This window comes from Corvus hawaiiensis, chromosome 27 (assembly GCF_020740725.1).
Source record: "Corvus hawaiiensis isolate bCorHaw1 chromosome 27, bCorHaw1.pri.cur, whole genome shotgun sequence".
NCBI lineage: Eukaryota > Metazoa > Chordata > Aves > Passeriformes > Corvidae > Corvus > Corvus hawaiiensis.
In genome coordinates, this window is record NC_063239.1 from 2,100,559 (window position 1) to 2,127,326 (window position 26,768).

The 26,768-nt window shown below is 66.9% G+C and overlaps 3 protein-coding genes across 11 annotated transcripts; all 3 read right to left on the reverse strand.

Annotated features, from left to right (window-relative positions):
* Nucleotides 1-26: 26 nt before the first annotated feature.
* FHIP2B (FHF complex subunit HOOK interacting protein 2B) lies at nucleotides 27-6,433 on the reverse strand. 2 transcript variants are annotated; one of them, XM_048287301.1, is made up of 17 exons: nucleotides 6,332-6,433; nucleotides 6,106-6,184; nucleotides 4,739-4,908; nucleotides 3,754-3,858; nucleotides 3,528-3,647; nucleotides 3,202-3,372; nucleotides 2,909-3,105; nucleotides 2,723-2,831; nucleotides 2,386-2,462; nucleotides 2,083-2,272; nucleotides 1,836-2,005; nucleotides 1,639-1,758; nucleotides 1,473-1,563; nucleotides 1,249-1,392; nucleotides 948-1,088; nucleotides 770-870; nucleotides 27-683 (listed from the first exon to the last, which is right to left on the reverse strand). In XM_048287301.1, the coding sequence occupies exons 1-17, from the start codon at nucleotides 6,374-6,376 to the stop codon at nucleotides 578-580; spliced, it is 2,136 nt and encodes a 711-aa protein (XP_048143258.1). In that variant the 5' UTR covers nucleotides 6,377-6,433; the 3' UTR covers nucleotides 27-577. The 2 variants fall into 2 exon arrangements, with proteins under 2 accessions (XP_048143258.1, XP_048143257.1); XM_048287300.1 differs by having other exon boundaries at nucleotides 3,528-3,650.
* A 440-nt stretch (nucleotides 6,434-6,873) lies between these two features.
* LOC125317522 (actin filament-associated protein 1-like 2) lies at nucleotides 6,874-14,041 on the reverse strand. 4 transcript variants are annotated; one of them, XM_048287305.1, is made up of 17 exons: nucleotides 13,928-14,041; nucleotides 11,222-11,350; nucleotides 11,046-11,120; nucleotides 10,840-10,916; nucleotides 10,517-10,598; nucleotides 10,210-10,445; nucleotides 9,939-10,118; nucleotides 9,664-9,747; nucleotides 9,391-9,475; nucleotides 9,102-9,238; nucleotides 8,830-8,963; nucleotides 8,634-8,754; nucleotides 8,417-8,525; nucleotides 7,998-8,147; nucleotides 7,724-7,884; nucleotides 7,529-7,639; nucleotides 6,874-7,427 (listed from the first exon to the last, which is right to left on the reverse strand). In XM_048287305.1, the coding sequence occupies exons 1-17, from the start codon at nucleotides 13,941-13,943 to the stop codon at nucleotides 7,401-7,403; spliced, it is 1,914 nt and encodes a 637-aa protein (XP_048143262.1). In that variant the 5' UTR covers nucleotides 13,944-14,041; the 3' UTR covers nucleotides 6,874-7,400. The 4 variants fall into 4 exon arrangements, with proteins under 4 accessions (XP_048143262.1, XP_048143261.1, XP_048143260.1 ...); XM_048287304.1 differs by having other exon boundaries at nucleotides 8,417-8,522; nucleotides 9,102-9,319; XM_048287303.1 differs by having other exon boundaries at nucleotides 9,102-9,319.
* Nucleotides 14,042-14,212: 171 nt separating this feature from the next.
* DMTN (dematin actin binding protein) lies at nucleotides 14,213-26,112 on the reverse strand. 5 transcript variants are annotated; one of them, XM_048287326.1, is made up of 18 exons: nucleotides 24,050-24,196; nucleotides 23,172-23,234; nucleotides 20,276-20,339; nucleotides 19,985-20,041; nucleotides 19,306-19,380; nucleotides 18,981-19,136; nucleotides 18,638-18,682; nucleotides 18,437-18,545; nucleotides 18,278-18,334; nucleotides 18,048-18,200; nucleotides 17,855-17,964; nucleotides 17,672-17,777; nucleotides 16,984-17,045; nucleotides 16,833-16,881; nucleotides 16,496-16,503; nucleotides 16,211-16,270; nucleotides 15,774-15,854; nucleotides 14,213-15,694 (listed from the first exon to the last, which is right to left on the reverse strand). In XM_048287326.1, the coding sequence occupies exons 4-18, from the start codon at nucleotides 20,000-20,002 to the stop codon at nucleotides 15,581-15,583; spliced, it is 1,203 nt and encodes a 400-aa protein (XP_048143283.1). In that variant the 5' UTR covers nucleotides 20,003-20,041; nucleotides 20,276-20,339; nucleotides 23,172-23,234; nucleotides 24,050-24,196; the 3' UTR covers nucleotides 14,213-15,580. The 5 variants fall into 5 exon arrangements, with proteins under 5 accessions (XP_048143283.1, XP_048143285.1, XP_048143281.1 ...); XM_048287328.1 differs by lacking the exons at nucleotides 23,172-23,234; nucleotides 24,050-24,196 and adding an exon at nucleotides 26,006-26,112 and having other exon boundaries at nucleotides 19,306-19,377; XM_048287324.1 differs by lacking the exons at nucleotides 23,172-23,234; nucleotides 24,050-24,196 and adding an exon at nucleotides 26,006-26,112.
* Between the last annotated feature and the right edge of the window lie 656 nt (nucleotides 26,113-26,768).

The following is a 26,768-nucleotide window of genomic DNA, read 5'->3' on the forward strand; positions in this document are numbered from 1 at the left end:
GGGTGTTTGGGAAGGGGCACAGGAGGTGGAGCTGAGTCACAGCTTTATTAGAGCAGAGTCCCATCACCCTGGGGAGGGGCTGTGCGGGGTCTGGGGGGGACAGTCCCCTGCCAGACCACACACGCGTCACACACACACACACACACACACACACACACACGTGTCACACATGTCACACTCCCCCTGCCACAGCGCCAGGGCAGGGGACAATCGAGTCCTTGCAGCTGAGAGGGGGGCACTGCCTCCCACACCCCATTATTGCCTAAAAATTCCCCGCTGGAGCCTTGGGGGGTTCGGGGCAGCTCCGACAGCGCGGGGGGAGCAGGGACCCACCACCCAGGAGGAGCCACAGCACCCATGGCTCCGCACCCAGCACGGGGACGTGGCGTCACCTCGGGGCTGGCCAAGGTGACAACGAAGGACTCGGCGCCTCCTCGTCCTCCTGCGAGGTCCTTCCCGCGGTGCCACGGCCATTCCTGGCTACTGCAGGGCCACCGGGGGCTACCGGAACGTGGGCTGGGCCATCCCCAGTGGCCACCGCAGCCCGGTCGGAGAGGGGGGGGGCTCAGAGAGGGGCTCAGGGTGGCCCTTCGGGTGGCCCCTTGACCAGAGCGATGGCAGCCAGCTCCTTGCAGAACTCCTCGAGCACCACCACGCCCTTGAACAGCACCGTGTGATCCATCCTGCGGGGACACCAGCGATGAGGGGGGGTCTGTGGGGTACAACCCCCTTCCCAAAAGGGCATTTTGCTCCCCCCCGCAGCACTCACTGCTCTCCCGGCACCAGCCCCAGGAGCTGCTGGCGCACCAGGAGCAGCTTGGCCCTGGAATGGGGCACGCGCTGGAGCCGCTGCATCAGGTCCCCGATCACCTGGGCAGGGAGAAAAGAGTCACACCCCGTGTCCAGGGGGTGTCCCCGTGTCCCCACACCCCGGCGGGTGACGTTACCCTGACGAGGACAGAGAAGAGCGAGCGGCAGCCGGGGGCCAGGTTGAGGTAGGGATCCAGCAGGTACTCGTGGAGGTGGGGGTGGGGGAAGGCGGCCAGGTGGGACAGCACCGAGGTCACCTGCAGGTTCAGGCTGTAGGGCTGGCAGGATGGGGGAGATGCTCAGGGGGTGGGGGTCCCCTCGTCCTGAGCCCATCCCCACCGAGCACTGCTGATGCTTTTGGCCACTTTGTCCCCATTATGGGGGTCATGGGGGGGCAGAGGGCAGAGCCCGGTGGGCACCCAGGTGTATCCCTGGTACCTGATCCAGGATCCGGCTCATCCGGTCAAATAGCACCTTGAGGAAGTGTCCCTCGTAAAACGCCACTCGGGGCTGACAGGAGTCCAGGGGCCGGGGGGTCGAGGGCCACCCCCACGGGGCTGCGCTGGCACGGCACGCCTGGACCTGGCAGGGGGGTGACAGCAGGGTGAGAGCCAGCGCGGGGACAGCCACCAGCGGGCCGGGGACCCCCCCCAGGCACCCACCATTCCCAAGGCATCGTGCACGTAGGTGTCGTATCCGCCCTCCTCCATGCACGAGGAGGTCTTGGCCTCCTCGGGGACCAGGCAGAGGAAGCTGGAAAAGAGAGGGAGAGGGATGGGGAGGGGGCTGCAGCCGCCTCATTCCAGCCCAGCCCCTCCAAACCCCTACCTGCTGACCACCTCGCTCACTTGCCCCTTCCCCGACGGGGCCGATGCCGGGGAAGGATTTTTCGTCGTCCCAAAGTCGTCTGGGAATCCGTCGGTGAAATAGGGATCCTCCTCCAGGTCCCTGTGTGGGGTCAGCGTTAGCGGGGTGGGCGCTGCGGGGCTGCCCCCCCTTGCCGTGCCCCAGCCCCCCTCGCTCACAGCCCGTCCTCCTCGGGGTCCGTCTCGGGGGGCCCGCGCTCCTCGGGCGCGTGGGGGCCGCTCTGCAGGTACGCCCTGGCCTCCAGGTTCCGCAGCACCAGGTTGTGAGCCACGTGCTCGTGGGGCTTCCGCAGGAGCTCCTCGAAGAGCCGCAGGCTGGCCAGGCTGATCTGGGCACGGCCAGCGGGGTGAGAGCCCTGGCACTGTCACCCCTGACCACCCAGCCAGCCCCCCGGGGTGAGCTCACCTCGTCGCACAGGTGGTCGCAGCGGTCAATGAGCTGCGCCCGCAGGGGGTGTGGGGTGTCCCCGGGGGTCTCGGGGTGCCGGTGGGGCCCCAGCAGGAAGAGGACGAGGCGGTTGAGCAGGGTGGGCGCGCGGAGCTGCCGCACCGTGCCCGTCAGCACGGCCGTGGCGCCCAGCACGGCCAGCTCTGACCTGCCAGGGTGGGAGAGGATGGTTGTCCAGTTGTCCAGGGAAAAAGGGGAACCCCCTGCTCCTGGCTCCAAGGGGGTCCTGGAGAGTGAAACACCCTGGCTGGTGCCACTCACATCTGCAGGAGCTGCGGCTGCAGGATTCCCTGGAAAAACTTCTCCTCCACAGCCTCGGTGATGGCATCGGCCACGAGCTGTGGGGCACAGAGGGGCTGAGCGTGGGGAACCCCCCAGGATGAGAGGACACAGTTTTGAGTTGCACCCAGGGAGGTTTAGGTTGGACATCAGGAAGAATTTCTTCACAGAAAGGGTGGTGGGACATTGGGGTGGGGCTGCCCAGGGAGGTGGCGGCGTCCCCGTCCCTGGGGGTGATGTGGCAATCAGAGCTCGGGGGCATCGGGCACGGGATGGTCTTGGAGCTTTTTCCCAAACTAATCAATCCTGCGATTCTCACCGGGTGGGCGCCCAGCACCAGCTCATCCAGGAAGTCCAGCCAGCCCAGGAACTCAGCCAGGCTCTCCTTCCCCGGGAAACCCGCGGCACCGGCACCATCCCCCTGCGACCTGCACGGGAGGGAGGACGCGGGGCTGTGACACAGCTTGGGTTGGCACCTGGGACCTCCATCCAGCGCCCCCCTCACCTCCAGCTGGCCCTGTCCATGGCGAGGACATCAGCGGGGTCAGTGCCGGCGGGCACGGCGCTGTAGAGGTCGCAGAGGTGGCCCGTGAGCAGCTGGCACAGGGCACTGCCCCGCACCAGGCAGGTGGCAGCCGCCTCCTGGGACAGCCCCGCCAGCAGCAGCAGGTTCTCCCGAGCCTTCAGCGCCACACGGCTCTTCTGCGAGGAGGAAGAGGAGGAGGAGGAGGAGAGCACAGGGGTTGTCACACGCCTGGCAGTGCCCGCTGTCCCGTCGTGCCACCCCCGTGCCCGTACCTTGCTCCTGCACAGCCCCACCAGGCAGGTGACGAGGTTGCTGTCCCGGCGTGGCGGGGAGGGCTCGGCTGGAGGGGAGCTGGCAGCAGGGCCCGGGGGATGCTCCGAACCCTCTTCCCTGGGGTTGTCCGGCGGCTCCAGGGCTCTCCTTCCGTTCAGGATCTTCTTCCCCTGGAGAGGAAGAGGAGCGGCATCGTAGCCACCACCTTCCTCCTCCTCCTCCTCCTCACCCCGAGGAGCTTTGAGGCGAGGAGGGGGCTGCAAAATGGGTCAAAAGTCCCAATTACAGGAGCCCAACCCCCACTGAGGACCCCACACTGTCCCACCTCCAGGATATAGGGCAGCAGGCTGGGATCCTGCTGGATTTTGGAGCAGAGGACGGCGGCGAACTGCACCTCCTCCTTCTCCGTGCCAGAGCCCAGGCGGTCCCCGCTGAGCTGGAGCAGCTTCTGGGAAGGCAGGAACAGGGATGTGGGGATGCTGGGGGCTCTCTCGCCCCATTCCCGGGGGTGTCACTTCCCAGGGGTGTGGTGGGGACAGGTGGGACCTCACCTGCACGGGCCGGTGGACGTTGAGGTAGTGCAGGAGCGGGTGCTGCAACTGCCCCAGCACCCGGCCGAAGAAGAGCAGGACCTGCTGCCTCATCCCGGGGGGATACTGGGACAGGGACATGGGGACACAGGTCAGATGGAGCCCCGATTTCCCTGGAATTGCCCCAAATCGATCCCCCAGCACATCCCTCCTCCCCTCCCTTTAATAATTAGGGGCTGAACTCGATTCTCTGCATTGAAAGAAAAAAAACCTGGGGGATTATTTCCCACTTCCCAGCAATGGGGAATTAAAACCCCCAGCACCCCAAAACCCCCGAATCCTCCTGGGTGTGAAAGGACCAGCGAGTTTCCACTTAGATTTGAATAAAAATCTATTTATAGGGGCCGTGTTGCTATTATCAGCAACAAAGGCACAGCAGAGGCGTTATATTTGTTATATATTTGGGCAATATTTACTTTTCCAAAGCTGGCACCTTGTCCTGCAAAGCCAAGTGCAATATGTTAAAAAACCCCCTGTGTGCCAGATATTATAAAAAAAAAATCCTTCCTGTGCAAGCGGAGATGTGATGATCCCAGAAAGGATCCCAGTGGTGAACTTTGAATAATCCAACACCCTCCCAAAAATGCCAAGTTTTCCCTCACAAAAAGCCTATTTTCCCCAAAAAAAGCCAATTTTCTCAAAAAAAGGGCAATTTTCCCCCCCAAAAGAGAAATTTTCCCGAAAAAAGTGCCAATTCCCCCCCCAAAAAAGGGCAATTTCCCCCCAAAAAGAGCAATTTCTCCCCAAAAAAGCCAATTTAAAAAAAAAAAAAAGAGCAATTTCCCCAAGAAAACCCCAAGCCCCGTGACCATCTCACGCTTCACAATCTCCCTTTCCCGGTAAAAACGCTCCAAAATGAAAATTGTTGAGGGCCACCACGTAAAGCAGCTGGGAAACGCTGCGGGTTCGGCCCCTCCGGAGGGATTTTCCCGGTGCCTTCTCCCACCTCCGCCTTTCCCAGTGTTCCCAGTGTCTCCAGCAGCTTGTGCTGGAGCAGGTACTCGAGGCACGGCCCGGTCTCGCCCGCCGGGCGCTGCTTCTCCTCGTACACCAGGATATCCAACATCTGCCGGAGGCGCCAGGGAATGTCCGTCTGCCGCGCCGGGATGCTCTCGTCTGTGGATACCGGGATTCGGGGATTCGGGGATTCGGGATTCGGGATTCAGGGAATCGGGATTCGGGGATTCGGGATTTGGGGATTCGGGATTCAGGGTTTCGGGGATTCGGGGATTCGGGATTCGGGGATTCGGGGATTCAGGGATTCGGGATTCGGATTCGGGGATTCGGGGATTCGGGATTCGGGGATTCGGGGATGGGGGGCTGCAGCGGGGCTCCTCCCCGGGCACGGCAGCCCCGGTGAGGTGCCAGCCGTGCGGCTGGGGCTCTGCCAGGGGTTTTCCCTGATCCGCGGCTGCCCCAAATCCCGCTCCTCCGGAGTGGGAATGACGCTAGATGGCAATGTGAGTGAGGATGGAGTCGCAGCAGCGGCTCCTTCCGCTCCGGCCTAGGGCGCTGCCGGACATCCCGCTCCTCCCGCCGCTGTCCGCTCTCCCGGTGGGCACCGGAGACCCCCCCGGGCACAGCCAGGACCGAGATCCTGCTGGGAATTGGGGCCGAAGCTCTCCCGGCGCTGCTTTGGCGCTCCCGGGGTGCAGCGGGTCCCCAAAGGGACGTGTCCCAGCCTGTGCGGCGCTCCCGGGAGTGTCCCCGGTGCGCCCAACCCGGCGGTGCTGATCCCACCGCGGTGCCAGGGGGTCGGGGCTGGGCAGGGCAGGGCACCCCGGACGGGTAAATCCTCCCATGGTTTGGGAAGGGGTGTCCCGTGCCCTGTCCCCACGTGCCAGGGCAGCCACAGGGCACTGGGGTCCTGTCCCAGGGCATGGGGTCCCACCCCAGCGTGCAGGGATTTGTCGCAGGACTGGGGGTCCTGTCCCAGGACCTGTCCCCTAACCCTGTCCCAGGGCACAGGTATCTTACTCCTAGGCCGGGGACCCTATTTTGGGACACAGGGACCCTCTCCCTGGACACACGGTCCCGTCCCAGGATATGAGATCGTGTCCCAGGGAATGGGGCGCCCTCCTAGAGCACTGCAACCCCCCCTCCTTGGGCACAGGGACCTTATTCCGGTTTCTAGGACACCCTATTTTAGGATACAAGGATGTCTCCCAGGACACGAGAACTCTGTTCCCACACCACAAGCAAGGAATTTATTGCCACGTTACAGAGGCCCCATCCCGGGGCACCGGGACCCCATCCCGGGAAAAAAGGACCCCACCCCGGAGCACGGGGACCCTCGCCCCGCACCCCACTCACCTGTGGCCTCCAGGTAGTAGCCGGTGATGCCTTTCCAGTGCTCGGTGAAGGCTTCCAGCAGGTCCACGCTGGGCTCCCGCTGCTCACACCGGGATTGGGGTCAGGGGGGCACGGAACCCCCCACTCCCACTCCCTCTCCCGTTCCCATTCCCATTCTCGGTCCTGGTCCCGGTCCTGGTCCCGGTCCCGGTCCCCTTCCCCCCGTGTCCCCCCGGGCCCCGCTCACCGTCTCCACCGCCTGCTGCAGCAGCGCTCCCAGACGGCTGAGCATGGCTGGGACCCCCGGGACCGGCCCCGGCCCCGACCCCGCCGCCGGCCCCGCCGCCCCCGGCCCCGCCCCGCGCCGCTGTCACCGCCCCGCCCCGGGCCCTCCCCCGGCGGCTCCGCTCCGGCTCCCGGCGCGATGGGGCGGGATCCGGGCGGCGTCGGGGCGGGAGAAGGGTGGAGGATGGAGGGGCTGGGAAGGTGCCTTAGCCCTAAATTTGCTCCGGGGGGGCCGACTCAGGGCACCGGGATGGGGGCGGATCCCACCAGGATCTTGCACCGGGATAGGAATGGACCCCACGCACCTGGATGGGGACAAACCCCGTGCACACCAGGGTGGGGGATCAACCCCTGGATGGATCCAACAAACTCCTTCACCGGGATTGGGACTGACCCCACAAACTCCTTGCACCGGGGCGGGGATGGAGCCCACACTCACCAGGACAAGGACAAGGACACCCCCCCTTTCCCAGCTCACCCGTTCCCGCAGCACAACCCAAGTTGTACGACATTTTTGGGGTTTTATACCTTAAAAAAAAAAACATTTCTCCAATTAAAACCAAGCCCTGACAAGCATAGCTGTTGGAAAACCACCCAGGGCCCAGCCCGGGTCCCGCTGACTCCAGGGAATGGACAATCGGATTCCTCCCAAATCTGTGTCCCCCACAACTGCTGGATCCGGGGTCTATCCATACCCATCCCTGTAAATTGGGGTCCTGGGAGGGGGTCTGGGGTGCTGCTGATGGACTGGGCCCACGCTGGGGACAGATCCAGCAGCTCCTGGGAATTCTGTACCCCAGAAACCAGGTGCTGGGATGGGTGGGGGTGCAGCGGGGAGGGACTGGACACCCGCGGGTGGAGAGCTGATATGTGTGTATCGATATATCTGTATATAAAAAATAGATGTGCGTAGTTGTAGCGTTGATACTGATGGATAAAAGTCGAATTCCAGGCTGAATCCAGGCTGGTCCTGCACGATCCACGCGCAGCCCGAGGTTCTCTGGGAGACTCCTGCTCCGGCAGGTGGGTGCTCACATCGCAGACTTCATCTCCCACTCCTGGACAAACGGGGGTTGGAGGCGGGGGGGGGTCAATCCCTCATTTCCCTGTGCTGTGGGATCACCCAAACCCTTCCCACCTCCCCGAATCCCGGAGTTACCTTTGTCTTCCGCATCACATTTCCCTTCCCCACGGTGGCCGGGGATGGGGGCGGCCTCAGGGCGCTCCTCGCTGACGTGGTGCGCTTCAGCAGCGGCCTGAGGAAGGATCCCTGAGGATCCAGCGGAGAAAGGGTGAGGGCTGCCCTCCAAACCTCGCTCTCCCTGTATTTCACACCTTCCCCAGTGTGCCCCACCTCGGAGCCAGCCGAGCTGGCGGTGGCAGCGATGTGGCCCTTCAGTGACTTGCCGAGGGCCAGCAGGTTCATCTCGGAGCCGGCTTTCAGCCTGCCCTTCACGCGGCAGGCCCTCTCCAGCTGCCCCACCTTCTCCTCCAGCTTGGGAAAGGCTCTCTTCCCTGCAAGGACAGCAGGAGCGCTGCCAAGCCCGGGCACCCCTCAACCCCGCCGGCTGCTCCGGCCAGCACCAGGCAGCGTCCGGCCCAGGGCCAGCGCCCCTCCGTGGTCCTACCGATGAGCACATCCAGCCCATCCCGAGTCCCCTTCCTCTCAGGCAGTGTCAGGGTGTGCTGAGACCGGGAGAAATCCCTGCTCTGGAGGTTGGGGGTCTCCTTTGCCAGCTGTGCGCTGGCAGGCCTGCCCCGGAGAGCTGCCGGTGGTGCTGGGGAGAGAGGGAAGAGCAGGGAGGGTCAGGAGGAAGGGCAGGGGAAGGACGGTGGGGAGGAGAGGCAGGGAAATGATGCTCGGGGGAAGAGCACAGGAGGGATGGTGGGGAGGAAGGGAAGAGGAGGGACTCTGGGGAGAAAGGGCAGGGGAAGGACACAGAAATCCCGGCTCTCGTGGGCATCGCAGCCTCCATCCCAAGCACGAGGAGCTGGGGAATGTGGGGAGACCCCGCTGCACCCCGGTGGAGCACCCAGCCCCTCTCACCTGCCTGCGAGGGTCGGGCAGTGCCCGGGGCGTGGCTGCTGGCACAGGTGGGCAGGGCAGACACGGGTCTCCGGCGCTGCCCTTGCACTGCCCGGTCCAGGCTCTGCTGCTGCGGAGGGAAGCCCGGGAGAAGCCCATGGGCAAGGGGACAGTGGGAGTGGATCCCCCCCACGCTGGGGGTCACGAGTGGGGGGCAAAGAGCACCAGCAGAGGTTACCAGCTGCTGCAGCCGCTCCGCGTTCGAGTAGAGATGTTTGGGGGTCTCAGCTGGCGGGGGCTGCCCGAAGGGGTCGTCCATGTAGGTGTTGGGGGTCGGAACACGGCGCAGCAGCAGCCCCCTGCAAGGAGGGGATCCCGTTATTTCCCACACCCCACAGTGGAGCGGGAGGGCTGGGGGTGGCCAAAATTCTTACCCGGCAGCAGGGCGGCTGCTCGGCCTGGGGGGCCTGGGGGGCCTGGGGGGGGGCCCGTCACCCTTCTTTGGCTCCACTCCTCCCCTGGCCTGCAGGGTCTTCAGCCAGGCTTCCCTCTCCTCATCCGAGCGGGCCTGGCGTGGGGCAGAGTCTGGGCTCAGGGAGTGCCCCCCGGGGCAGGGTCTGGGCTCAGCGGGTGCCCCCCAGGGCAGGGTCTGGGCTCAGGGAGTGCCCCCCGGGAGGGACACAGGGGTACCCCAGCAGTCACTCACCTGCAGCAGGGCGAGCTCCCGGCCGCGCTGGGCGATGCAGATCCGGAGGTTTTGAGGGGACCCGGCGGCCGTCCCCGGGGACACCTCGCAGCCGTCCAGGCGCAGGGCACAGACGGGGCGCTGGGCAGCGCCGGGCTCTGGGAACATGCGCAGGGCTCCGTGCCGGACCGCGCACCACAGCCGCTGCCAGCGCCCGCGCAGCCGCACCGCCAGGAACCCTGCGGGCAGCGCAGTCAGCCCCGGCACGGGGGGCGGGACCCCCCTCGCCCCGTCCCCTCGCACCCCCCACCTCCTTTGGCATCCTCTCCAGACCGCGGGCTGCGGGCAGCGCTCTGCCAGGAGCGATCTTCCTCCTCCTCTTCCTCCTTGCCGAGCTGGGGTGCGGCAGAGAGTGGCGATGAGGAGAGCTCCATCTCGGTGGGTTTTCAGCCCCCTGCACCCTGAGGCCCTCCGCAAGGCAAGGAAACCCTCCCCAGCATCATCCAACAGGGACACCAGGATCTGGGATTGGGTTGTGTTCCTGACCGGTTCCCATTCCTGGGTTTCCCGGGGACAAGCTCACCCTGCTGAGCCTCGAGGAGGGGGACGCTGGCACACTGAGGGCTGCCAGCCCGCTCGGGGCATCGCTGCTGACCTCCTCGATCACCTGCCGAGGGAAACGGGCAGCGCTGCACCCCGGGCTCCTGCTCCCCCATCTAACAAAGCTCCACACAACCCCGGGGTGGGAACTGGGGACAGACAGGATCATCCCCAGCCCCGCCGGGAGCACCGGAGCAGGGCTGGGCTCCCCTTTCGCCCTACCCACCCCACTCCTGCCCGGCTGCAACACCTCCAAACCTTCCTCCAGTCCTCAGCCTGCTGCCGGCTCTGGAAGCCGATAACCAGCACCTCTCCTGCCGTCCCTGTCACCTTCAGGGCGTGGGGCATCTTCTTGCCTCGCTTGTCCTTGTAGGTGACGCGGCAGCCGCGCAGGTCCAGCTCCAGCACCGGCTGCAGGTCAGCGGCGCACCTGAAGCACTGGGGGGGGCACGGAGGGGTCAGGGGGGCACGGAGAGCCGCTGCCACCCTCCATCCCTTCATCCATCCATCCTCCTCTCCAGCCCCTCACCAACAGCACGTGCTCCCGGACGATGAAGAGCTGCTTCGCCCACTGGCCGAGCCAGCGCTTCCTCCAGAGGAAGCCGCAGAGCTGCGCCTCGGGGCGCCCGGGGGGCTCGGCCTCGGCGCTGGTGGCCGATGGCCAGCGCAGGTAGTGGGCACGGTCCGTCACCCCCTCCTCCTCCTCCTCATCCTCCTCCTCCTCTCCGTACGACTCGTAGTGGCTGCTGTCGCTGTCGCCCCCGCCTGGGAGCCGGGATGGGGTCAGGGCGCGGGCGGCACGGGGGTGCTGGGGAGGGGGCGTGGGGGGACCTCACCGGTTGTGCCACGGCCGGGGGGTTCGGCGTCTTCGTAGGAGTCGTCGGCTGGGGGGGACGGGGGAACGCCCGGCACTTTATTCTGGGGGTACAACGGGTGCTCCAAAGGCGCTGCCCCCCCGGGGAACCTCGCAGGGTCCCCCAGGCACTGCCAGGGGGCTCTGCCAGGAGCGGGTGGGCACCGAGGGAACCTTCCAGTCCGGTTGGACGCCTCGTGCGAGCAAGATCGGTCACCGGTGCCATCTCGGGCATCCCCGGGCTCCTCTCCCACCCCCGGAGCCGCTGTGTGAGCCCCCACAGCCCTCCGCCCGTGCCCCCCTCACCCCTCCGTGCAGGCTCAGGGCGCTTCCCGGGCGGCACTCGCAGGCTCTGCCTCCGGCTGCATCCGCCGGCCTGGATCCTGTCGGGAAAAGCGGGACCCGCAGCGCTGTGCCGGGGTGCTGAGGGGTCGGGGACTCCCAAACCCCGCACGGAGGCGGAGATGGGGGGTGAGGCGGAGATGGGGGGTGAGGCGGAGCGGGGGACTCACCCGGGCTGGTCCGGCCCTGCGGGGTGCCCGGGGAGGGCGAGAGGCAGCGCATGATCATGTACTCTGCATCCTCTGCTGCGGGGGGAGCGCCGGGTCACGGCCCCGCTCCCCGACCCTGCCCCGCCGCCCACCGGGCACCGGCCGGGGGCTTCCCCCGCCCCCAGACCCGCACTCACACGGCGGGCTCTGCAGCCGGGACAGGAGGTCGGACACCGATTTTTTCTTGGCCCGAGCTGCGGCGCTGAGGCTTTCCCGGTCCAGGATGAGCAGGAAGGACCGCAGGTCCGACAGCAGCTTGTCCAGGTCTGCAGGGGACAGGGACGTGCCACCGCACGCTCCAGAGGACGCTGTGGGCAGGGGTCCCCATCGCTGCCCCCTGCACTGGGCAGGGCTGGGGAGGCCCCGATGCCGTGGGGGTTACGTGCCCTGTCCCACCGGCCCTGCCCTGCTCTGGCACCTGCCCTGGCCGGGCACAGTCCGGCCATTGACGAGCCCCGGGGGCCGGGGGAGGATGAGGAGGGGGGCCGGGACCTGCGGGGATGAAGGCTCCTCTGTGTGCGCTCACAGAGCCGGTTTGTGCCCGGTTGGACCGGGGGAGCCACGGCCGGGGGCTGCGCTGGTGCTGCTCCTCCACGTGCAGAGGAGGAGGAGGAGGAGGAGGAGGAGGAAGAGGACGAAGAAGAGGCCTGGCAGCCTGGAGCAGCTGATGAAGGCTGAAACGCTGGGCATTCACCCACCGCCCCCTCCGAGGGCAGGGACAGCCGGGGACCCCGGCGCTGCCACGCCGGGAAGGACAGGGAGGGACAAGGAGCTGCTTTGTGACTGGAGCGGGGACAACGGGAGAGCCGAGACAGCACCGCCTCCACCCCGTGGTCCCCCGAGAGATTCCGGGCACGGGGAGAGGCTCCCTCTGTCCCCAGAGGTGGCAGTTTGGGGTCCGTGCAGGTGTCGCCTGCACTGAGGGAGCGCGGGGCAGACCAGGACCAGGAACACCCTCAGTCTGTCCCCTGTCCCCACTCGCGCAGGGCCCCCTCACCCCGGGCACCTCCAGCTGCCACCACAGGAGCGGGCAGATGTCCCTGAGTCCCCCGGGGTCTCTGCCCGGCTCCCCCCAGGCCCCTTCCTGCCGTGCATCTGGAATTGGTTTGCACGGCCCCGCTCTGGCCTCTGCTCCCTGCTCCCAGCTGGGATCAAACATTCCAGACCCCAGCAGCTCCTGGCACAGGTCTGGCTGTGCCAGCTGCCCCCACGCCGTCCTGATCCCTCCTCCAGTCCCATTTCCCAGCTGGAAAGTGACAGCCCCAACAAAGCCACCACCAGATGCTCCCCCTGCAATGCCCCAGGTGACCCCGACACCCCACATCCCTGAATCCCACATTTCCCTGGGCTAACAGGGATGCAGTGCACCCCAAAAAGAAGGCGGCAGCCCCTGGATGAGGAGAGGGCAGGCGGGGAAAGGAGCCCCCCAGTGCCGGGTGTGTTACAGGGGGCGGGGGTGAAGCCCCCTCCCCCCGAGGTGCTGGCACGGGGGGACCCCCGTCCCCTCCGCGGTGTCCCCGGCCGGGGAGCACACACCCTGCCCGGAGGGAGAGGAAACATCTGGCAGCACAGTCCGGCTGAGCAGCGCCGGAGCTGGGCCCAAACATCTGGATTTCCCTGGAAACCGGGCAAGGGAAGGGGGGAACCAGCTCCCTGCGGGAAAAGGCGGGGGGGGGGCTGGGGCAGGGGCTGGCTGAAGGGACCTGCGGGCGGTGTGGGGCACACGGGGACTGTCCCCGCTAGCCAGCGGGCCAGGCTCTTCCCCTCCCTCCCTTTCTCCTCTCCTCCGCCCAGGCCGAATTCCTCGGCAATGACATCTCCGTCCATTCACCCTTTTGCCCTCGCTGCAGCCCCCCCGCGCTCCCCCCGACCCCGCTGCCCTCGCTGGGGCTACGATCCGTGCCCGGCGGTGCCCAGCTGTGCCCAGCTGCGCCCGCAGCCGGTGCAGGGCGGGCAGGGGCTGCCCTCAGCCCTGGCCAGGTGCCCGCTGCCTGCTGCCGTGCCAAGGGCAGGCGGCCGGGATGGAAAACATCTGCCTCAGTCTCCAGGGCGGGAGGAAAACGCCCCCCAAACACACACAGAGCGTCTCCTAGCAAAGCTCCCTGCTCCCGCGGGACGCGTCCCGGCACGGTGGCATCCTCATCCTGGTGCCATCCGCGGCGTCATCCTCGGGGGAGGAGGAGGAGGAGGAAGGACGGGGCGGCCCCAGGGATGCCATGGGAACGCGCAGTGCCCGCCTGATGCCAGGCTGCGATTCGGGGCTGCCATTTGGGCTTGGCGCCTCTGCCCGGCGTCCGCGTGGGGTTTTATCCGTGCCATGAGGTGCCCGCGGGGTGCAGGGGCTGGCGAGGTGACCCGGGGGACCCCGGGGGTGGCTCTGGCCCAGCGCGGGATGACTCAGAGGAGGCTGCAGGGAGCTGCTCGCGGCCGCAGCGTGACTCGTCATGTGCGGAGGCTCCAGGCCACAGCTCCAGGGTGGGGACGCTCCCCCCACGGCTGCTGCACCCCCAAAGTGCCCCTGGGAGGGCGCTGGAAGAGGCTCTGGCCTCGCCCACCCTGCCGTGGCACCGCAGTGTCGGGGGTGACACCGCGTCCCTCCTCGTCCCCTCGCGTTCATCCCTTCCCCTCCAGCAGCCATCCTGCAGCCCCCCGCACCCCTTTTCCACCCTCTCCTCCTCCCTCTCACCCCTTTTTCCCTTCCACGCCCTCACGGGCACCCCACACCCAGCCGCACCCGCGTGGGCACCCCCACGCAGCCTCCGCCTCGCGCTGAACCCTCTTTCCCCCCCTTTTTAGGTTTGTCCCCCCCTCGCCAGCCTCGCATCCCTTTGGACCCCCCGTACCTCGCTGCCGGGACATGGTGCGGGAGCGCTCACATCATGCTGAGATCGGGACCGGGACCGGGACCGGGACTCGGGCAGTGCTGTCCCGGCCCGGCTCGGCTCGCACACGCCCTGCGGGCCCCCAGCACAGCCCGGCCGGGGCGGGAGGAAGGCGGGGAAGGGCTCCGCATCCTCCTCGGAGCAGCACCGCCATCTGCAGGGAACCGGGCTCGGGGACAAGGCGCGGGCCCGGTGGGGGATTTTTGGAGGAGGTGTGGGGGGGGAAGCAAAGCTGCGAAGCCGGGCTGGATAAAGCCATTTCACCTTTAATTGTAAGCAAAAAAATCACTCTCACGCGGATTCTCCGACACCAGCAAATAAAATAAACTCTAACAAAAACAGAGAAAGTGAATCACTGTAGTCCAGTCCGAAAACAACCCATATTTATATATATATTTATAGATATGTCGTTCGTAGCAGTGAAAGGCAAGTATGGGCCAGTGAATTCCCGATAAATTACATTCTTTACACCCCAACAAGGTCTAGCGGCTGGAAAAGTGGCTGGAAACAGAAACCGGGGAGCGTGGGGGAGGGGGCGACCGGGGGGGGTGCGGGGAAAGAGGGGTCCTGCCCAAAACGTGTGCCTGGAGAGGGGAGGGGGGTGACAAGGGAAGGTGCTGCCCGGTGCCGAGCCCTGTCCGCGCGGCCGGGAGGGGCCAGGGACACTGCCCAGCCCTGCCGTGGGTGGCCGCCGTGCCCATCGCGAGCCGTGCCCTGCTCCAATCCATCGCCCCGGTTCATCATCCCACTTCAGCATCCCAGTTCATCGCCCCAGCGCCCTCCTGTACCCCCCAAATCATCGCCCCAGTGCCCCCCTGCACCCCCCCAGTGCATCCCCCCCGCCCCTCCTGCACCCCCCCCAGTGCATCCCCCCACATCCGCAGCTGGAAATGCACCAGGAGCTGCCTCAGGGTCTCATTGGGACCCCCCCCACCCCAATTCTGCCACCCCCTACCCAGCCCCAGGGTGCTCCCCCTGCCCCTCCGCCCAGCCCGGAGCCGGGGGGTTTGGCAGTGTCCTTGGGGTCCTCGCTGCAGCACCTGGCACAGGCGGGACCGGGGGTGGGGATAAAATTGAGGGGCTGGAGGCGGGCAGGGCAGGATTTGCGCCTGGCTTTGCCGGGAGAACATCGCTCTGGCAGTGTCGGCCCCCAGGCTCTTCCCAAGCCTCAGGGTGGGGGGCAGGGGCACCTTGGGGGGCACAGGGGCACCCCGGGGTGGGGAGGCTGGGGGCGGCGGACCCGCAGGGAGGAGGGGACCCTCCTCACTGCCCTCCCCTCGGACCCAGCCAAAAGCAGAGCCAGGCACTGCCCCACCAACATTCCCGGGGGGAAAAGGTGGGGGGGGACACAAAGCTCAGAGACCCCCCCCAAACCTCCCCTCCTGGCTGAACCGTGCCTGCTGCCGGGCGGGGGCTGCCCCAGGCAGGTTCGAGCCGCCCCAATCCCGTTCCCTGCAGGAGAATTGAGGCGGGGGGGGGGGGTGGGGGGGGGTGGGGGGCAGATCTGGGGGACTGGAGGGGCCGGGAAGGGTGGAGGACCCCAATAAAAACCGGCTGAGAGCCCTAAAGCGGTTACACGGCGCGACACGGACGGAGCTCGGGGCCGAGGAGGGCTCAGAAGAGGAAGGCTTTCTTCTTCAGCTCGTTGCGCTTCCACAGCGCCAGTTTGCTGAACTCCTCCGGCGGCATCTCGAACACCTTCAGGAAGTCCTCGGGGGACAGGTGTCGCTGCGGGAGGGGGGCAGAGGGTGGTGACAGAGTGCAGGGACCCCTCCCCGGCGCCCCCCGAGCCTGGCGCAGCCCCTACCTCCAGCCTGGTCCTGTCCACGCCGGGCGGGAGCTTCACGCGGCCTCGGTTCGTCACCATCAGCATCTCATAGGGGTAGATCTGCAAGGGGGGGGGACATGGGGATGTGAGACCCTCTGAGAGCCCCCTCGGCCGCATCCAAGCCCCCCCAGTCCCTTCCAAGTCTCCCGGCCCCTTCCAAGCCCCCCAACCCCATCCAAACCCCCCCAACCCCATCAAAGACCCCGCAGTCCCTTCCAAGCCCTCCCAACCCCATCCAAGCCCCCTGGCTCCATCAAAGGCCCCCAACCCCATCAAAGGCCCCCGGCCCTATCCAAGCTCTCCCAGCCCCTTCCACGCCTCCCCCCGGCCCCTTCCAACTCCCCCAACCCCATCCAACCCCCCCAACCCCATCCAAGCCCCCTCAGCCCCATCCAAGCCCCCCCAGCCCCGCTCACCTTCTGCTCCAACATGCTGGGCAGGGAGTTCCCTCTGTCCATGCGCCCGCGCTGGCCGTTCTGGGGGGCAAAGCCTGAGGTCAGCCCGGCCCCCCCAAGCCCCCAAAGTGCTGCTCTCCCCCACCCGAACCGGAGCCGAGGTGAGGGGCTGCAGCCTGGGGGTCGCAGACCCTCCCCTCCCCCCTGCAGGGACCGTCCCAGAGGTGGCCCCGGTGCCCGTCCCCCCCTGCCCCGTACATCACCCTCTCGCTGGGTCTCCGCGTCCGCAGCCAGGTGAGTTCTTACCTGCAGGGCTGGACAGAGAGGGGAGCAGGGCTCAGCCCGGCGACCCCGCTGTGCCCCCCACATTCCTGCCCTAGAGCTGCTTTTCCAGCCTCTGCTGAGCCCGGGTTTGTCCCAGCGCTCCCAATCCCTGGGGACACCCCCACATGTCCCAGGACACCCCCACATTCTCTGGGACACCCCCCTGGGACACCTCCACATCTCCAGGGCGTCCCTACATCCCTCCAGGTCATTCCAGCATCCCCAGGAACACCCCCACATGTCCCAGGAACACCCCCACAACCCCAGGGACACCCCCACATTCCCGGGGATCCCCCCCATCCCATGCTCTGATCCTCACCCGGACTGCCCTTCTCGCTCCCCGCCGAGCCGAACTCTGCCGACTGCAGCTGCGGGGGGGACAGCCACAGGGTCAGAGGGGTCACCCCAAACCCCCGAGCGGGGTGGGGGGGACCCCGGCAGTGAGAGGGGGGCAGCTGAGAGCCACTTACCCGGGTGAGGGTGCTTCGGCCGGAGGCGGGGAGGGAGGAGCTCTTGGAGCTCGAGTGCAGGGCTGAGAGAGAGGCGGAGACCGTCAGGGACGGGCAGGGACGGGCAGGGATGGGGAGGGGTGCAGGTGGGATTTGGGGGTACAGGCGGGATTTGGGGGTGCAGGTGGGATTTGGGGGTCCAGGCGGGATTTGGGGGTACAGGTGGGATTTGGAAGATGCAGGCGGGGTTTGGGGGGTGCAGGCAGGATTTGTGGGGTACAGGTAGGATTTGGGAGGTACAGGCAGGATTTGTGGGGTACAGGTAGGATTTGGGAGGTATAGGGGGGATTTGGGAGGTACAGGCAGGATTTGTGGGGTACAGGCAGGATTTGGGGGGTACAGGGGGGATTTGTGGGGTACAGGCAGGATTTGGGAGGTACAGGCAGGATTTGGGGGGTACAGGTAGGATTTGGGGGGTACAGGGGGGATTTGTGGGGTACAGGCAGGATTTGGGAGGTACAGGCAGGATTTGGGGGGTACAGGTAGGATTTGTGGGGTGCAGGTAGGATTTGGGAGGTACAGGCGGGATTTGGGGGGTACAGGGGGGATTTGGGAGGTACAGGCAGGATTTGGAGGGTACAGGTGGGGTACAGGCAGCCAGAGGTGAGGAGGGGAAGGGCCGGGATGCAGGGAGAACAATCCCACTCACACGTGTGGAAGGGCGTCCGGTCCGGCAGCGAGCGAGTTTTTCTCCGGATCGGGAGCGACTTCTCCATCTCCTCCTTCAGGATCAGCTTCCCGAGGTTGGAGGTGACCTGGGGACGAAGGGACAGGGATTGGGATCGGTGCCAGCGCATCCCCAGCCCCTCACAAGGTGCCACCCGCCCCTGACCTTGCTCAGCTCCTGCCGCTGGAGCTCCCGCAGGTTCTTCATCTCCTCCGTGAGATCCTCCTCCTCCTCCTCCCCCCTCTTGGACGCCATCCGCCTCCTCCACTCCGTCTCTGCGGGAAAAGTGGGGATGTTCCACTCATTCCCAGCCCTCCCTGGGGTCTCCAGGAGGGAAAACCCCGCTGTTCCCACCTACCCACGACGGCCAGGGACGGGGGGCACGGCCAGTAGTCGGTCTCGATCTTGGCGGGCTGGTTGGGATCCGGGGGCTGCGCCGCCGGGAATTTGGAGGATTCGATGATCAAGTCCTCTATGAGATGCTTCCCGTGGTGGGCGCTGGAATGGTGGTCTGGGGGGCACAGGGAGGGTGAGGCAGCATCCCGGGATACCCCGTCCCGTGGGGTACACCCCTCCCACCCCACTCACCTTTCTGCCGGTAGATCGGTGGCTTCTTGTAGATGTTGAGCTCTGTCGTGTCGGTCTCTGGAAGGAAAAAAGGATTTGGGGTTGGGAATGGGAATGGGATTGGGAAGAGGCTCCGGGACCATCTGGATGGGTCAGTTTGGGGTGCCAGGGGGGTGTTACCGGGTCGGTGGAAGTGCTGGACGCTGCTGCGGGTCGGGGCAGTGCCCTGGCGCGAGGGGGGCAGCGGGGTGCTGCTGGGGGGCCGGCTCTCCAGCCACTCCCGGATGACCTGCGGGAAAACGGGATCGGGGATCAGCGAGACCCCTCCCCAGTTCAGCATCGCCCCCTCCTTCCCGCAGTCCCAGCGGTGCCGGTACTCACCTCTGGAGACGGAGGAGGAGACATGGATTTGGGAGACAGGGAGCGCTGCAGGAGGCAAGAATTCCATGAATTTTAATAGTTTTTAATGAATTTTAATGATTTTAATAACTTTCACGAGCTTTTATGGATTTTTATGAATTTTTATGAATTTTTATGAATTTTTATGTCTTTTTATGACTTTTTATGACTTTTTATGATTTTTCTAATTTTTATTAATTTTTATTAATTTTTCGTGCATTTTAAGTATTTTTACGCTGGAGTTTTATTCCAGCAGCCCCAGCTCTGTGACCCTTTTATCCAGGTGGGATTCTCCCACAAAACCACTCAGGGAATTCCCCCTCACCTCCCGGCTCCGGGGCAGCTCCACGTGCTCCATGAGCGAGTAGGTGAAATGGGGCTCGTAGATCATCAGGTCCGGGCGTTCGATGTCCAGGATCGCTTTGTCCTTAGGGATGGCAGCCAGATCCTTGTACCCCAGGACCTCGTTGTCCATTTTGGCCTGGAAGGAAGGGAAAACGCCTTAATTCGGAGTGCAGGAAGGGAATTTTTGGGAATGGGGAGCGTTCACATCATCTGTGGCCCTGCCTGGGGGATGGAGAGGGTTTGGGGGCCACATCCCGAGCCCATGGATTTAGGGATGCGGTGGGAAGATGGGAATGACTCCTTACCACGATGCTGGAGGGAGATCCAGGAACGCTGGATCCGCGGGAAGAACAGACGCTCCCAGGGGAGGTCAGTGGCTGCTGGACGGAAACCGGGAGATTTTAGCCCAGGGAGGGGCTCTGGGGTGTGGTCGAGGCGTCGCAGAGGGGCCCAGGGACACCCCTGTGCCCACGAACCCCGGATTCCTTGGGGGTGGGGGATTTCTGGTGGGCACTGGGCGGGCAGGGGACAGCCGGGAGGTGGCGGCGGCTTGGCCAGGACACGCTGCCACCAGAGGGTGCTGCCAGCCTGGGCTGGAGGAGGAGGAGGAGGAGGAAGGCAGGGCCCTGCTAACAGCAGCTCATGACTGCCCCTGTCCTTGGCCACCAGCCCCTGTCCTTGGCCACCCGTGTGCCCTCCCTGCTCCCCATTCTCCACCACAGTGCCAGCACCTCCAGCACCCTTCCCGGACCCCCAGAACCCTCCCCTGTACCCCCAGCACCCTCTCTGGACCTCCAGAACCTTCCCTGGACCGCCAGTACCCTGTTCTGTACCTCCAGAACTTTTCCCGGACCCGCAGCACCCTCTTCTGTACCACAGCACCTTGTTCTGTACCCCCAGAAACCTTCCCTGGACCCCCAGCACCCTGTCCAGACCCCCAGAACCCTTCCCGGACCCCCAGAACCCTTCCCATGCTCCCCATACCTTCTGCAGTCTTTCCATTCAGCTGTGGGCTGGCGGGGTTGTGTCAGTCACAGGGTCCTGTGGGGACAGCGGGGGGCTCGGGCACTGCCAGGGTGGGCACAGAGCGACCCCCGGGCTGGGGGTTCCATCTCCCACCGCCCTCCTGCCACGGGGCCGAGCCCTACACCCCCCAAACCGGGCCCTAAAGTGGCACGAGGCTGGCACTTGCCCAAATATTGCTGTGCTGGCAGCAGGACAGGCGTGCCAGGAGATGCCCCCAGTCAGGGCACGGGCGTGGGGCACCCCACTCACCGCTGCCTCTGTGGCTCCACATCCCTCTGGGCGCCGACACCGCGCTGGGGCTCGGGTATTCCCTCTGCAAGGGACAGAGAGAGGCGACGGTGACCCTCAGGCTGATGAAGCCACCCCTTGTGAAAGTAGAGCTTTTCCCCCGTGCCTGCTGCGTGTCCCCTGCCCGTGCCCGGTGGCTGCTGACGGTGCTGGCAAGCGGAGCAGCGGCAGTGACGCCCTTTTGTCCCGCGGCCTCGAGAAGGCTCCAGCGGCTGCGGATCGGGCGTTGCTGCGCTCAGCCCCCCACAGCCCCCGGGCCCCGGCCCTGGCCGCGCTCTAAACCCACAATGCCACACACAAAGGGGAAAATTCCCCATTCTCCTCAAAACTTCTCCTTTCACAGGGGAGGGAGTTGGGAGAGCCTCGTGAGAGCCGGGCAGTGACAGCGACAGCAGCGCGGGGACCTCCGGCCTTGACCCCAAGCCTGCAGCCTGGGCACGGGGGGTGAGGGGGTGGCACCGCCTTTGGGAGCCCCGATCCTGCTGCCCCACAGCCCCGCGGCTCCCAGGAAGCGCAGAGCCCATTCCCATGGGATGCAGAGATGGAGCCGGACCAGATCTGAGAAATCCCGGAGCATCCTCCGGCAGCCAGGGAGGAGCGGGATGAGGGAGCTCTGCCGGCAGATCCCCTGAGACCCCCCTGCCACGAATAACCCCCAGATTTGTCACTGGGAGGGGGTTTTAGCCCGATGATCCCCATTCCCAGCACCTCCCCGCCCTCCCCAGGGATCCAGGACCGGTGGGATGGGCACTCCCGGCTCAGCACAAGGGCGGCATTGTCCGGGCGGGCACATCCATGAGCTCACACTTTCCAGTGCCGGAGCCAGCGTTGCCCCCCGCCTCCGGTCGCGCTCCAGGGCGCTCGGGACACCGGCGGGGACGCGGTGGCAGCGAGCAGATGGAGGCGATGGCGGAGAACGGGAGCGGAGGGAGCGGCGGGAGGGTGGGTGCGGGGCCGGGTGGATGCGGACGCCGGAGGGGAAGGAAAACAAACGCGAGCCGGGGGTGCGGAGAGACGCCACAAAACTGGCAAGGGGTGCCAGGGCTGCCCAAGCACCTCGGTCACGGTCCCCCCCCCCGCCCTCCCCGCGCTCCGAGGGACGCGGGGACAGCTTATCAGGCGCAGGCAGGGAGCCGCCGCCTCGATGGCAGCCGCGTTCCCCATGGCAACCTCCAATCTCCCCGCGGATCCGCTGCCAGGTCCCCCGCGTGTCCCGAGATAAGGGACACTCGGCGTGTTTGGGATTTTCCTGGCCAGGAGGGCGAGGGGGAGAGGGGACAGGACGGGGAATACAGCGTGTCCCCCTCCCAGGGCGATGCTGAGAGGACCCACGAGAGAGCTGGGCAGGGAGCATGGAAAAATGGGAGAGATGGAGGAAGGCTGGATGGATGGATGGATGGATGGATGGACGGACGGGCAGGACACGTTCCAGCGGGGCTCACCGGGATGGAGGGGTGCCGGTCCCCCCCCGTGCCGGGGGAGCCGTGGCCGGGGCTGTGCTGCCGCGGGAAGAGGCCGGTTCCCTCCTCCCCACCCCGAGGAAATCCGGATTTGACTTTTCGCAGCCGCCAAAGCCATCAGTGCCCGGCTTCGGGCCAGGGGCCAGGCCGTGAGAACCTCCCCACCGCCCGGGGGGAGAGGGCGGGGACCCCCAGCCTTCCTCCCATCGCCCTCCTCCTCACCCTCACTTCCCTGCCCGTGCCACCGTGAGGGGCCCGGGTACCCGAATTGCGCCGCGGCTGTCGCGGCTCGCAGCCATCAGCGAAAGGCGGGGGACACCCGAGGTCACAAGTTCCCTGAACAGACGGTTCCCGCCAGCCCTGGGAACGGTGTCCGGTGCTTCCCAGCCCAGCCCAACCCCGGCCTCCTCCTCCTCCCGCTCCTCCTCCCACCACAACCTCCAAACAAACACAGCGCAGGCGAGGCCCGGAGCATCCTCCCCGCTCACCGGGGAAACCGAGGCACCGCCACACGCGGGGCCCCACCGGCAACTTGATCGCGACAGGGACGAGCCACGGGGAGCACGTGGGTCCCCGACTCGTGGCTCGCCGGTGTCCGGTTCCTCCTTTGTCCTGATTCTCCCTTTCCCGTCCCCGCCGGGGCATCTCCCGCCAGCGGGGGCGACCCCGTGGCTATTGACAGCCCATCGCTTCCGCTGCATCCTGCGCGGGGACCTCGGTGGCCTTAAAAGCCACCAGCTGCCAGCCCCGGGCGTTTTTCCATGGCTCGGATGGAGGGCGCATCCTGCCGCGGGCACGGGGACGCTCCGTGCCTCAGTTTCCCCGGATGGAAGGTGGAGGTGGGGGGCGGGGGGGGGGGGGGGGGGTGAAGTAGCAACAACCCGCCCACCCCACCGCGGAGCGGATGGCGATGAAGGAGGCATTTCCACCTCCTCGGTTCCTCCCATCCGTGGAATCTGGGCCAGCGCAGCTGCTCCCCAGCCCTGCCGGGAGGCTCCGGGCCCCGCAGGTTTAGAGAGGGGGGATACGTGGCCTGAACCCCAAAGCTCCCGGCAGTGGGGAGGGGGGGCTAGTCCGTGCCCGGCCCCCCTGGGCCGATGGCCACGCCGCAGCCCGCTTTGGGCCGCGCCTCACGTGGCTCGTAATCTGGGATTAAAGTGGGATTAGCCTGCTCATCCCGCACGCGGAGGGACCCGCTGGGGGTGTGTGCGGAGGCCGCGCCCTCCGGGGCTCCCGCTGGGGGTCTGGGGGTGCCCCCGCGCCCCAAAGGCCCCCCCCGGTCCTGCCAGCTCTGGATCAGCCCCATGGCATGCCCAGCACTGGGTACCTCGGGGTGGGGGGGGGGGGTCCTGGACACCCCAATACCGTGCATGGGGTCACCACAGCGAGGCACCCACCTGGCAGGACAGCGGGGATGTGGCCGCGGGGTCCCGAGGTGGCAAGTCGTGGCCCAGGTTTTCCTGGGAGAGGCTGGAATTAGCCCAGCCTGGCCACCCACCCTGCACACCCACAGCCAGGAGCTGATCCTCCCCCCCCCCGAGATGGCTCCATCCGTGGCCAAGAGATGGGGGGGGGTCGCGCTTTGCACCCCAAATTCTCCCCCCAAACCGCTCCCCGATGCTCCATGGCGGTGGGGTGACAGGAATTTGGCCCCTCGGTTCTTTGCCAGGGGGGTTGGATGCGACCAGGGGTGCTCCAAAATCCCCGGATCCGCGGCAAAACCGCGACCACCACGGGCCCGGGAGCATCAAACCCTTCAAGGGGGGTGGGATTGGGGGGTGCCCTCCCAGCAACAGCGCTGAGACCCCACAAACTCACTCCTCGAGTGGGGCTGGGAAGGGCTGGGCTGTCCCGGCCTCCTCCCTTGGGGTACGCGGTGCCCATGGCAATGTCCCCAGGGAGGGGGGACAGCGGTGTCCCGGGGGGCCGCGGGGTGCTGGGAGCGCTGTGGTGCCGCGGAGGGGGGGGTTCGGGGAGGGGTCAGCGATGGAGCCCCGTGTCCCCGCGTTCCCCCCTCGGGTCCCCGCCCTTCCCATCCCCCCCGGCCCCCCAGCAAGGGCAGCACCCCGGGGAATGGGGACAAGGTGGGAGCAAAATGCGGGGCTCCCCCGAGCCCCCTCAGCTCCCCGCGAGAGCGGCGGCACCGAAAAGCGACGGCAAAGCCAAGAGCGGCCGCCACGAACCGTCCCCCCCGCACCCCCCCGGCGGCCTGTCCGCCTCCCGTGTCCCCCCGCCGCGTCCCCGTCCCTCCCGAGCCGCGCGGCCGCGCACTCACCTAAGGACGGGGACACCGCATCCCTGCGGCCGCGGGGGGCTGCCGGGGGGATGCCCTGGGCTCGTTCAGCTCGCCCGGCGGCTACCGACTCGCGCGTGGGCTCCCGGGGCTGCGGCGGCTGCGGCTCATCCGAGAGCGTGACAGCGGGGCGCGGGCGGGCGAGCGGGCGGGCGAGCGGGCGAGCGAGCGAGCGAGCCTATCTCCCCCCGCCAGCCCCGCCGCCCGCCGCCCGATAACCGCGGCTGGGCGGGCGTGCGGGGGAGGCTGCGTGGGAGGGTGGGTGGGAGGGTGGAGGAGTGCGTGGCTGCCCGGGGGGGGGGGGTGGCAGCGTGGGTTCGCCTGTCCCCACCTCGCTGCTGGCTCAGTCCCTTTCCCAACAAGAGGAGAATTAGCCGGCATCATGACGAAGCAGTATTGGCTCCCGCTCCTCCCGCTTCCCCGGCACAAAGAGGGAGGAAAACAGGGATAACCCGGCCTGCGCCGCTGCCAGGGACAGCCTGGACCCCCAGCACCTTCCCCAGCCCCCGCTGGACTCTGGGCGCGGCCACCCCCGCTCCCCCCGCAGCCCCTCGCAGGGATTTTGGCACCCCCAGCCCCTCTCTGGGGGAGGGGTGAGCACCTCACGGGGCTGCGGCAGCCTGGGGTGAGGGAGGGGGGATGGCACCTCCCGCCCAAGCCGACTCCCAGGCTGGGTTTGGGGGTGCTGCGCCCACCCCTCGCTGCCCTGGGAGGGGAAATCCAGCGGGAATTTTCACCCGCAGGACCAGCGCAGCCCAGTGAGGGCTGGGACGAGCTGGGAATCTGCCAAAATCAAGCGCTGGGCTCTGGCAGGGACAGCTGTCCCCCCCGCCCCAAGCCCCCCGCGCCTTGGGGGTCGCGGTCCAGCCCCTGTCCGTGGGAAGAGCCCCCAGGTCTGGGAAGCACGGCCGGGCTGGGGCAGGGCAGGGAGGCTGCGGCCGCCTCCATCCCTCTGGAGCCGCTCGGAACGTGATCCCGGCCTCCGGCACGGGAGCGGAGCCGCGGCCGGACCCCGCCGGGGGCGGCGGGGCTGCGTTGGTGCCGCAGCGCTGGGATCCGGAGTCTATTCCCGGCTCTGTGTGGGAGAGCTGCCTGGTGACAGCAGCTCCCTTTCTGGGGCTCCTCCTCGCTGCTTCTGCTCTTTGCTGCCTCAGTTTCCCCCTCCCGGCTCAGGAAAGGGCTGCTGGACCCCCCCTGGATGCACATCTGGGGGGGTGCGGGCTCAGGGATGCACATCTGGAGGGCGGGATGGACACTCAGGGGGAGGCTCAGCCTGGGCTGCGAGTCCGGGGATGGACACCCGGGGTGCACATCTGGGAGGAAACACCCCCGGGGATGCACATCTGGGGGGATACAGGCCCAGCGGTGAACCATCTGGCGAGGATACACCCCCAGGGGGAATCGCACGCGTGTCCTTTAACGCCAGAGCCAGCCTGGCTCTCCGGACCAGGAGCATCCCGGCCTCGGCTCCGAGCTGCCGCCGTCCCCCCGCGCTGTGAGGGGGCTCCGCCGGCCCCAGCCGCCCCCCGGGGCCGTGCCCATGAATAATCGAGGCTGCGGCCGCCTCCCCCTCGCCACTAACCCAGTTTCTCAAGCATGAAGACGATCGCAGCGGCTGTTCGGCGGCTGCCACCTGCGCCCGGGGGCTGCTCGGGCTCCTGACCCGGCCGTGGCACCCGCCGGGGCTCGGCCTCCCAGCCCAGCACCCCACGGGGACGGCGGGAGGAGTTTGGGGACGCCCCGATCCGGCTCCATCCCGCACCACGCGCCAGCTCATGCACCCACCCCCAAAGCCGAGCCCGGCCACGCTCCCCAGAGCTCTCCGTCCCCGCTGGGTCACCCCTTGTCCCGGCGGTGCCCTTCACAGCCGGGCCCAGCGCACGGGGGATCAGGCCCGGGGCGGGGCCCGGGGTGTGGGGCAGGGGGATCAGGCCCTACCTTCACGGGAGCCCATGGCCCGCCGCAGGCAGGGCTGCCTGTCCGCCGGGAGCCATCCCCGCGCCGAGCATCCCCTCCCCTGCGCCGCACGCGCGTTGCCACAGCGACCGCCTCCCGCCGCAGCCCCGGGATGGAGCGCGGAGGATGTGCAGGAGCGGCTCTCGGGCTCGCCGGGAGGTGGAGGGTGGGCAGGAGCGGCCCCTGGGCTCTGCGAGGGATGGAGGGTGGGCAGGAGCATCCTTCGGCCTCACTGAGAGATGGAGGAAGCGCAGGAGCATCCTTTGGCTTCAGTGAGGGATGGAGGGTGGGCAGGAGCAGCCTCTGGCCTTGCCAAGGGATGGAGGATATGGAGGAGCAGCCTTCGGCCTCGCTGAGGGATTGAGGATGTGCAGGACAATCCTCTGGAGCCACTGAGGGATTGAGGATGTGCAGGAGCATCCCTCGGCCTCCCCACCCTGCGGGATGTGGCCAAGGAACATCCCCACATTCCCAGGGGGACAGGACACAACCCCTGCGTCCCTCTGAGCAGCAGCTGCCTGACCCCAAACCGCCCTCACCGCCTCCCTGCAGGGCCCTGGGGTTTGCTGGAGCAACACCCAGAGGAGCCCGGTGACCTCCACCCTGCGAGGGGCGGCCTGGACACTCCCCACGCCCCAGGGGACACCAGTCCTGTCACCCCAGTGCCACCCCCAGCCCAGCTCATGGGACACCTCTGGCATGACTGGGACCCTGGGGAGGGCAAGGACTGCAGGGATTGGGATGG

Coding starts and splice junctions, on each gene's coding strand:
- DMTN (XM_048287324.1), bottom strand. Junction 17,778..17,854: donor AGCGGCAGGAGCTGAGCAAG/GTCAGGGGCGGG, acceptor CTTCGTCCCCAG/GTCACCTCCAACCTCGGGAA. Junction 17,046..17,671: donor CCGGACGCCCTTCCACACGT/GTGAGTGGGATT, acceptor CCTCTCTCTCAG/CCCTGCACTCGAGCTCCAAG.
- LOC125317522 (XM_048287303.1), bottom strand. Junction 10,119..10,209: donor TCCGGGAGCACGTGCTGTTG/GTGAGGGGCTGG, acceptor TGCCCCCCCCAG/TGCTTCAGGTGCGCCGCTGA. Junction 8,755..8,829: donor AGCAGCCGCCCTGCTGCCGG/GTAAGAATTTTG, acceptor CCCTCCTTGCAG/GGGGCTGCTGCTGCGCCGTG.
- FHIP2B (XM_048287300.1), bottom strand. CDS start 6,376: ATGCTCAGCCGTCTGGGAGCGCTGCTGCAGCAGGCGGTGGAGACG. Junction 3,373..3,527: donor TGCTGCCCTATATCCTGGAG/GTGGGACAGTGT, acceptor CTTCCTCTCCAG/GGGAAGAAGATCCTGAACGG. Junction 1,393..1,472: donor TGCACGATGCCTTGGGAATG/GTGGGTGCCTGG, acceptor CCCCCCTGCCAG/GTCCAGGCGTGCCGTGCCAG.